The sequence below is a fragment of the Octopus bimaculoides genome, chromosome 4, assembly GCF_001194135.2.
Source record: "Octopus bimaculoides isolate UCB-OBI-ISO-001 chromosome 4, ASM119413v2, whole genome shotgun sequence".
NCBI lineage: Eukaryota > Metazoa > Mollusca > Cephalopoda > Octopoda > Octopodidae > Octopus > Octopus bimaculoides.
Window position 1 is genome coordinate 122,917,283 of NC_068984.1, and position 10,345 is coordinate 122,927,627.

General features: G+C 33.7%; 1 protein-coding gene across 44 annotated transcripts in view; it reads left to right on the forward strand.

Moving 5' to 3' along the window:
• The window catches only part of LOC106871604 (titin), a 454,558-nt gene that overhangs the window by 258,420 nt on the left and 185,793 nt on the right, over positions 1-10,345 (forward strand). For 37 of the 44 annotated variants that reach the window (XM_052967415.1, XM_052967425.1, XM_052967440.1 and 34 more), the window contains 3 exons: positions 1,499-1,705; positions 5,965-6,140; positions 7,504-7,521. In XM_052967415.1, coding sequence (XP_052823375.1) covers positions 1,499-1,705; positions 5,965-6,140; positions 7,504-7,521 — 401 coding nt within the window. The remainder of the gene's footprint in view (positions 1-1,498; positions 1,706-5,964; positions 6,141-7,503; positions 7,522-10,345) is intronic. The other 7 variants (XM_052967433.1, XM_052967445.1, XM_052967448.1 and 4 more) reach the window with 2 other exon arrangements.

Below are 10,345 nucleotides of genomic sequence, written 5' to 3' on the forward strand. Positions count from 1 at the left end.
ATATATATATATATATATATATATATATAATAGTATAAAATAGTCATCTAGTTGCTAATTGTATGTTTCTGCTACCCACTGGCGCATTAAAGATAGATTTCATGAATCTGACCTGTTTAGTCATATCCAGATGTGACTCCAACTGGTGCCACCAGTATTTTGTTTGCTGATGTCTTAATTTCTTCCGTAATATTTAGGTACATTTCAGATTCTTTTGATAGAGAGAAACAGCCACTAATCCAATGACAATTTTTATCACTACATAACCACGAGAAACACCACTACTACCATTTCCTGAAAGGAAGAAAAAGTAAAAGCTTATTTTGGGTTTAGGAACAGAGATATGGTAACCACGATCATACTGTGCAGTTACCTCCTCACTCAAATGTTCAAACCTTGCTTGTTAACCTAATTAAAAATACACATAATTAACTTTAATTTATCACTGGTGGTTAAGGGCCAGCTGAGTGTAGAAACACTTTCTATAGTTGTTCAGAACATATCTTTCAGACCATCAAATGATCATTTTAAGATGAATGGTTGTCTCTTTGATAACTACCTTTGAGTTTTCTAAGAATATCTTAGCACTTCAAGTTAATGTCATTGTCATGTTGGAAGAAAATGTCCTCATAGACTTTGAATTATTTCATTCAATCACATTTTTATCTCTAATTCAATCAAGTTTTTATTTAAAATCTGATATGAGTTTGGCATAAATTTGGTTCCGACTCATAATAAGATTTGGGCCAAACTTGGCACTAAATATTTACTGAAACTTGATATAAACTTTTCTAATTTGGAACAAAATTTTTCCTAATCCAAACTTCAGCTCTGAACTTTAACCTAATGAAAAACTCATTGCTGAATTTGAACCAAATTCTTGTGTTTTTCTTTTCCTTTGAACTTAATGTTAAGGTCAAGTTAATTCAAAGACTAAGTTCTGAACAAGATTTTTTTTTTTTTTTTTTTTAACTACCTAATTATGATTGAGGTTTTCTGCAGTTCTTAACTGCACAACAAAATTTGGCTGTAATCTTTAACAGAATTCTCCAGCTAAGACAGACTAGTGGGCTTATAGATTTCCCTCTAACTTAGACAGGCATTTAGACAAATTCAAATAGATAAAATGTATTTATTTAGGTAAATTATGCAAAATACAATTTTTCAAGGATAATCTTCAAATTTACACAGCAAGAGTATTTACAGAAATATTTCCATCAGAATCCCTACACACACACCAAAAATTAATTTCCGAACTGAGTCTTTTCTTTCTTACCTTTATTTTCCTCTCATTTTAGCCCCTACATTTGCTTGCATTGCTTTCTACTTCTGTTTGTTGTTGTTGTTTCTTACTTTTTTTTTTTGTTTGTTTGTTTGTTTGGTCATTTCTGTATATAAAAAAAACTGCGCTATGTATAAATATGTTTGTAAATGACAATGAAACCTATAAATGATCACTGGCTGCAATCCCCCTGTCAATTAATTAATTAATTACCAGAAAGGAGATTACTTTGCTGAAGACATATATGCCCGGGAATCATTTCGCTATGGCCGAGAGGCTGGCCCGGTGTATCGCGACACCATGATCAGTCAATCAGTGGCACCGCGCACTGAAGCCGTGGTCTATCAAGGAGAATTGACCGGTAGCATTGCCACCGACACTGGAAGTGACTTCAGATTTCTACCGGACGATTCTATACCCAAGGTATTCACGCTCCTTCCAAACTTGATCTCTGTGTGGTTGTGTGTGGGTAGGTGTGCTTGTGTCTAGTTTTTGCTTGATTTTCTGAAGGTTTTTTTTTTCGGGAATTTTTTTTTTTTTTGCTTATGTTATTGGGGTTTTTTTTCTGGTTTTATTTTGTGGTTTGTATATATGGAATTATACATGCATATCCTTATTTATATTTAACTCTACGCTCACACTAAACACACATCATCACATACACAGTACATACATATACCACATTCACTTCCATAGCACATGCTTGTCACATGTTCATGCATATCACATGTGCATAACATTACATGCACATACATACTACATGTTCATATATGCCACATACACATGGAAATTTTTATCCCTAAAGTGACTATTGTATACACACTACAAACAGTATCACAGTTGGTAATATTCTTACAAGATGGTGAGCTGGCAGAAATGTTAGCACACCAGGCGAAATGCTTAGTGGTATTTTGTCTGTCTTTACTTTCTGAGTTCAAATTCCACCAAAGTCAACTTTGCCTTTCATCCTTTCGGGGTTGATAAATTAAGTATCAGTTGCGTACTGGGGTCGATCTAATCGACTGCCCCCACCCCAAAAAATAATTTCGGGCCTAGAGTAGAAAAGACTATTCTTACAAGACCCTGCTTTGCTCGAATAGCAGAACATCTTTACATTTTGAGATCCAAAAGAAATCACAATTAACTTGTGAATAAAATGCTTGCAACTCACTTATATCATATATGCATTGATGCACTGTGTGTATATGGTATATGCACACACACACACAGTGTGTATATGGTATACATACATAGTGCATATATACTTATATATACATATTTAAACCTTCACAGACATGCATACAAGCACATCCATACACACATTCCTATTCATATACATGAACATTCTCACACATTCATATAAGAATATACTCATATACATACACACAAAATTCATACACTTGTTTATATACTCACACATAGAAACCTACCCAACTCCATTCAGTTAATCTCTAACCAATTCTATATTCTAACTTTATCCTTGTTGGAAGTGGTGCAAACTACCAGCTTGTACAACTGTTACAAGAACAGCTGCTGCTGCTGGCTGGCTGCATGCAAAATGGTTATGAAATAGCATGTAGCATTTTGAATTGACTTAGAGCTGCTGCATTTTGTGACATGTGCTTAACTCTTGAGATTGTTTTTTCTGTCTTCTATTTCATATGACATCTTTGCCATCTTGTAGTTTCTGTCCTCCTCCTCCTTTTCTTCCCTGCTATCTTTCTTAACATCCTGTCCCCTGTCTTCTTGTAGCTCTAGTTCTTCGGTATGTTTCTCTTGATATCAGCATATAGCCAAACGATGAATGGTGTCAGATTAGCTACTACCAATTTGTGATTCCTGGGTTCATACACCACCACTACTACCCTCCCTAACCCTCATTTCATTGTGTCTTTCTGGTTGGACACTTAATTCTACATCACTTCAGTTCCTCAGGTAACTGTCCAAGACAGGCACCTGCATTTTCTAGGAGCATTACCCAGTACACTGTTTCAGTTTCTCAGGTATTATCCAGAAGAAGTGCCTATGTTTTTGGGAAAGTTACCCACTATGGACTGCATATTGCCTCTGTTCCTTGGGTAGCTATCTGAAAAAAAAAAAAAAATCACATTTTCCCTGATAGTTGCCCAAACCATGTTAACACCAACTCTATGGATCATTGTGCTTTTTGAATTGTCTTTAACTAAACCTTTAGTTGAGTCCCCTACCCTTCCCTTAAAGTCAAAATGTCCTTTAAATTAGTTTGGTCAATTATTGAGCAGAGTGGCTGATCTTTTCTGTGGATGTTCAAATCCTGAGTTAAAGAAAAAGTCTCATAAAAAACTTGAAAAATTGTAGTAAATCCAGAGAGCTTAAGATCACGGTTCAATTCTATATTTTCAAATTCAAATACTAACTGTTCTGTTTTCTTTGTTGTGATGTTTTGTCAGATATGAGAGGAAACCTCTTATAGTTATTGATTAATCATGAGTAAAGATAATCAACTATGATTAAATACTGTAGACTATTTGGATCCACTTCGTTTATGGCAGAGTTGCACCAGACCTGTTAAAGTGTCTAATTAAGAAGTTTTGCTTTAAATAAGCCCTTAGATTATTTACAGTAACACATATATGTGTGTGTTTGTACCTTACTAAGACACATATCTGCTTGTCACATGTAAATAATGACAAGATTTATATAGATGATACTCTTTTAAGAGAAACAAACATGCCTGTCATAGTTTCTTGTTGAAAGGGCTGTAGTGCTACTATCAAAATTATTTTCTCACTCTCTGGATTTCCCCCACCCCCACCCTACATTTGTTCATATTTATTTATCTATTTATTGTTTTATTTTGAAATATATTGCAGACCCTGCAGAAATCCCTTCTAGTAGGACAGAGAAATAGGGAAAGAAATAAGTTTGTTTATTATAGTTTCTGAGTGTAAGAAACATGACATTATATCCTTTACTTTATACATCTTTGTGGTGGGGTCACTGAAATTAAATATCAGTCTAACCGGGATCAATTTCATGGACAATTCACTCACCAAAAATATCCTGCTCTATCCTTCTTGTCTGAAACCAGTATTTCAGGAAATTGTGCGTGTATGTGTGTGTTTTCTCCCCTCCCATCTGCAAAAGCGTTGCGAACTCATTCCTTCAGTAAACTAATATGATGGAAGATTTCTTTTTCAATATAGTTGACAAGAAATGCTGAAACCAAACCAAACTTAATTTCGTTCAGTTTTCTTAATCTTTCTTCAGTTTTGCTCTACCATTTAATTCTAACTCTACAATTTTTCCTCAATCAACAGAGAAGTCTCTCTCTCTTTCTATCTTTCTCTCTCTCTCTCTCTTTCGAACATTTTCATTTATATATTTAAATATAAATCCTTTCATACAGACTTCCATGACAACCATCCTATTGTATTTTAATATTATGTTGTTGCATTTTTAATCTTTGTAGTATTTCTAATCTAAACTTATATTACTAACATACTAAATGTGTACTAGTGTTGATCATGTATAGTACCATATATGTTGGGTTTTATATAATACAATACAAATAGTAGTGTTATATAAGCATTATTAGGATATAGTATTTTATAGTACTGTGTAGATATAATGCATTAAAGTACAATGCTATACAGTAATGTTAAAATCCAGAAGTATATATTTACAGTTCCTCCACTGCAGTGATCCACAGCCATTTTTGCACCATGCACCAGTATCATACTGGACAGTTTTTTCCACAAATCAGGGGACCATGCACATCAAAACACAATAAAGGGCATAATATATTATTTAATGGTTACATATATAGTCCAAAAATACCCTGCAGACTATGATGATAGAAAAAACTAGGAATAAAATTTTATAATTTTTTTCTGTGCAGCCCAATGGTTGAAGGTCCCTGCCCTACTAGTATTACATTCTATTAGAACATACATAATACTACTGTAGGACAATAGTGGAGATATACACTACTATACAGTATCCAACATAAATAGTACTGTACTGTTATACATTGAATTCAACCGTTTTTTTCTTCTTCTCTTCATTCAAATGCTTTCCCTTTTTTTTATTTCATAATAATCTTTAACTTGTGATATTTAAATTATTTTTCCTGTCTTTTTTTATGAATGTCTTAGTTTTTTCTTCTTCTTTTTTCATCATTAAAATATTTAAAAATAAATCCACTTCTCATTCTTGTGCTATTTTTCAGGGGTTTATTTTTTTCCTTTTGCTTGTGTTCATTCATTTTTTTTTTTTTTTGAAGTGTGTGTTAAGTTTAAACATATTATTATCTAACTTAATCTTGAACAAGAATGATCCATTTCACTTCATAAATTATACATTTAATAACTCTTCTGAGTCACATAAATAATTGGTAAATTAATTTCATTAAACTGCCTTTTAATAGCTTCAAATGGATTTAAACATTGCCTAATTTTTCTTCATTTGTAAACATGTTTCTTAAAGTCTCTCTAGATGTTTCTGTATAATGAGATCTTTTGAAGAAATAATTGTTCTATGCCATTGTTGATGTAAATTCTTCACTTTTAAATGCTTTGGTGCAAAATTGTCATGACTGTATCCTCTTTAGATGGAACTATTTGCCATTGTATTCTGCTACATCATTTCTGTGGCATCATTGACATTGCTTTCAACAGCTTCCATTTTTTTATTCCTTGCAGCAACAAGACTACCTTGAACACCAGATTATTAGTCATACATATGCTAGTCATCCTGATAACCGTTATCTGAACAACACAATGGAGAGTTCTCGTTATAGTTCGTACAGTGGCTCTTCCTTCAACACAAGTTTTGACCCCGATAACGTGGCTGTTGACCGCACCCCAACTTACTCAGGGTTAGTTTACAGACTTCCTTCCTACTTCTGAAAAAAAAAAAAAAACACACACACACACACACACAAGTTTTGCCTTGAATTTCATTAAACAATGCTTAAGAATGCAGAACTTTTAACTAAATTTTCATTGCTGTAGCAACCATGATTTTTGTGACAGGGTTTTCCAATTTTTCATCAAACCCTTGTGTATTTTTTGTGTTATTAACTCGATACCTAAATCTGCTTTTTTTCTTGTGCCAATAACCTGATGATCTCTTTAAATGCTGTTAAATCTGCCAACATTTGCTATTGGCTGTTATTCTCTTGCATTTTTGACAGTTTTGGTTTGAATGTCTGTTTTACCACTGTTGTTATAATTAATAGTCTGTAGTTGTTGATTTTGGTGCAGTTGAAGTGTTACTAAATAAACTCTTACATTTGAAAATCCGGTTTGGGAATTAACACTGCCAAATTAATTACACAGGTGTTGTTGATTCTGTGGATTCTACTGGGCTCTTTCATTTGTTCTACATGACGTCTTGTTGTGTAGAATCTTCAGTGTCACAATACAAGCTAATTAATGTGAGAACATAAAGTTTACTATGAAAAAAAAAAAAGGCATATTTTCTCAAGTTTTACATATATATATGAAATAAAATGGAAGGTTATAACATTCATGCCTTTTTTAAGTGTATTAGAAACCAACTAAATGTGGTTCCAACTGACAATCATAATTTGGGTATGGATATGGTTCACCAGCAAATTCATGCCAAACCACAGTACCCATCATCATCATTTATTATTATTATTATCATTATTTAATCAGCAAGCTTGAAACTCTTAGAAGAGGTAGCTGTGAAAGTCGCTCAGTAACAAAAAATAAAAGATTGTTAGTAGGAATTAAAATGGGGGTTTCCCAAGAACCTGCTGTGTTAGTATCACAGTATTTAATCTAGTATTAATTACTTATTAGTATGTTATTAGATGCATAATATGTAATTATAAATTAATATTTCTACCCATACATACCTGAAATCTTATGGAGCCTTTCAGAAGTTAGGCACAGGTAAAACACAAACATATGAGTACACTCACAGGAATCACGCAAACTAACTCCAGCTGCACACTAACAACACTCACATGCACACATACACAATATTGCATCAAATGAAAATTAAGAAAACTTGATCAAAATATTTCAATATATTTTTCACTATAATTTAGTTTATTCATTTAAGTAATTAATCCTATTTTGACAATGTTTGACACCCCTGTAACCTTTTCACCCTGAATTCTGCACCAATTTTCTGATCTCCCATCCCTCTCTCCTGAAATTTATTTTAACCCTGTTTCTGAAGTTGATCTTCTGTTTTTTCAACCATAGCAAACTAAAATGGAAAAGGTAACTCTTAAACTAACTTTCACCTTCTTTATACATCTTTATTTTCTCTGTGTTTGTCCTTAAATTAATTAAAATTTTTCAATGTTGTTTGTTTTTATTGCTCAACCTTCCTTCCTGATAATGTTTACATGTTTTGATGCACGCTTGCAGCCTGCTACAAGTAGCTGCCATAATAAATAACATTGTGTGAGCGAAAGGAAGCAAAGGCTGATTGCATGTTTGGTGTCAGTGGTGTTGTATATGGGTCACTGGAACTAGTTGTAGGTAACTAACACATCATTCCACATAACTTTAATTCACTTCGCTACAAGGAACAGGTTACTAAGGTTTTTCTGGGAGAAGTTCATTAGTAAGAAACTAATGTTCTATCTATGGAAGGTTTGTCTCCTATCTATTTATCTTATCTGCACTGAAACACTGGTTCAAAAAGGGATACTTTGAATGTTGTACTGCAAATGTCATAGACTGGTAGTAAAAGCTTTTCGCAAGTCAGTTTTACTTAGAGTAATTTGATTTGTAAGGACAATTAGACAGTCAATTGGTAGCTTCAGCTTCCAGTTGAAACTATTCTGTTTTGGATTTATGATTTCACCTATAGCCAATAAACGTCCTTTAAGATAACTCAGACAATTTACTGGCCTCGTATATTAGTATAAAAAGAGACTAATTCAATCTACAGAAGACTATATATATAATTGTATGACAATTATTCATTTTTACAGAATTTAATAACACTTTTGTTCTCTTTTCTCTTGTAAAAAGGCCTGTCTTTAGAGTAGAAATATTATTTTTGAATCAATTATAGAACCTACTGACTCCATTGGTTTTGTCCTATTGATGCTCTCTAGAAGTTTTTATCTATGCTACCATTATAGCATACATTTGGGAAGGTATTACTTCTTTGTTGAAGAACTGAAAACAATTCCAACTTACCAAGAAAGGCTAACACTCCAAATGAATCAGCTTCAAAATGGGTCTGACTGACCAGGCCAGTAAGTTAAGAATAGAATCTAAAAGCACTTAAACTTCAGTAAAGCCTCCAACATTTGAGTTGTAGGACGTTTATATCAATGAATTTTGCTCTGTGTGTGTGTTTTAACATCCTAGTTATCTGATGGTCGTATTCAGAAGGAGTTAATACACATAACCTGGTAATGCTGTCCAAGACTAGGAAATCCAGAATAACTGAATAAAGTAAAAGCAATTGCTCAAATTTACAAATATGTCACAGTATCATCATGGTATCAACCAGACTGAGATGTTGTTATACATCACTGATCACAATGCACTTTGCATTGTTTTAGTTTTCAAATGATGCCACCCTGCTGGTTAGGCAAGCAGGCTGACATTCCCCTTGATCAGAAGGCTATTCCATTGCAGGGTTACTTATTTACAGTCAAGTGGACTGAAGCAATGTGAAATGAAGTGTTTTGCTCACCTGGTCTGGGAATCAAACTCCTGATCACTAGATTGTGAGTGCAACACTGTAACCACTAGGCCCTGCACCTTCACACACACACACACACACACACACACACACATTAAGTATGATCCAGAAGTATGTAGTTCTAGGAAAGGAGGATCTGTACAAAGTCTTCAACACTAGAAATTAACCCTGTAACAGTAATTAAATTTCATAGATGTTCCAATAATGATGTTAAAAATCTACCAAAAAATAGAATTGATATTTTCTGCAAGTTATGTTGCCTCAATAAACTTGATATATCTCATTGAAAAATAATTTCAAACATAACATACTTCAACAAAAAGTAGATTGGTATAAAAAAAAAAGAAACTGCTTTCTACAGTTAAGGGTAATGCAGTTGAGATGGTTATATTAGGTGAATACAGAGGACAGGTGTCCAGAGCATAAGATAAATAAAGGTGCAGTTGATTCATGAGCTGGTGATTAGAGAATGCTTGTGACTTAAGGTTCACTTATCATGTATTCAGATTTTTACTTGGCAAAATACATGAGTTTGTGTATATGGTGCACAGGCATGTTTCAGTGTCTATGCCATATGAAGAGTTAAGAGTTGCCTGTGTGATGCTCTTCATGATACACTTAAGTATGCTTTGAGATATTTTCTACTTTAGGCACAGGCCAGCAATTTGGTGGGGGTGGGGAGTAAGGTGGGATGAGGAAGAGGTTGGCCTATTACATTGAACTAGGAGTGGACTAGTATTTTATTTTATCAATCCTGGAGGAATGAATGGAAAAAGTTGATCTTGGCAAGATTTGAATTCAGAATCAAAAAAGCCTGAAATATATGCCACAAGATTTTTTTTTTTTTTTCTTAATCTCCAACACTAAGGATTTTGCTAATCCTCTGTCTGACAGAACCATTAGAGCAATGGACCAAAATTGCCTTGTGGTTTTTGTTCTAGTTGTCTACATTCTGAGTTCTAAACCCTATGAAGGTCACTTTGTCATTCATCTCTCTGGGATCAATAAAATAGAGTGCCAGTAGATACTGAGATTATTGTAGTCAACTAAGCCCTCCCTCAAAATTGTTGGCCTTGAAACTAAATAAGAAACAGTTCTTTGAAATATTACGATGCCTTCCTTCTTAACTTCTCCAGTAGTATTTGTAGTAGTTATGTGTTTTTAGTAGTGATAGTAGTAGTAGTGTGTGTTTGCACATTATATATATATATATATATATATATATATATATATATACGATGCAGCTTTGTTGTTGCTTCTCTCCAGCTGTGTGCCATCCTGCTCACATCAAAGCGACCAATAAAATATTGACCCCTTTCACGTGCGCTTCTTACTCCCCATATTCCTGCAGTCTGTGTTTGTAGCCTGTGCTGTATA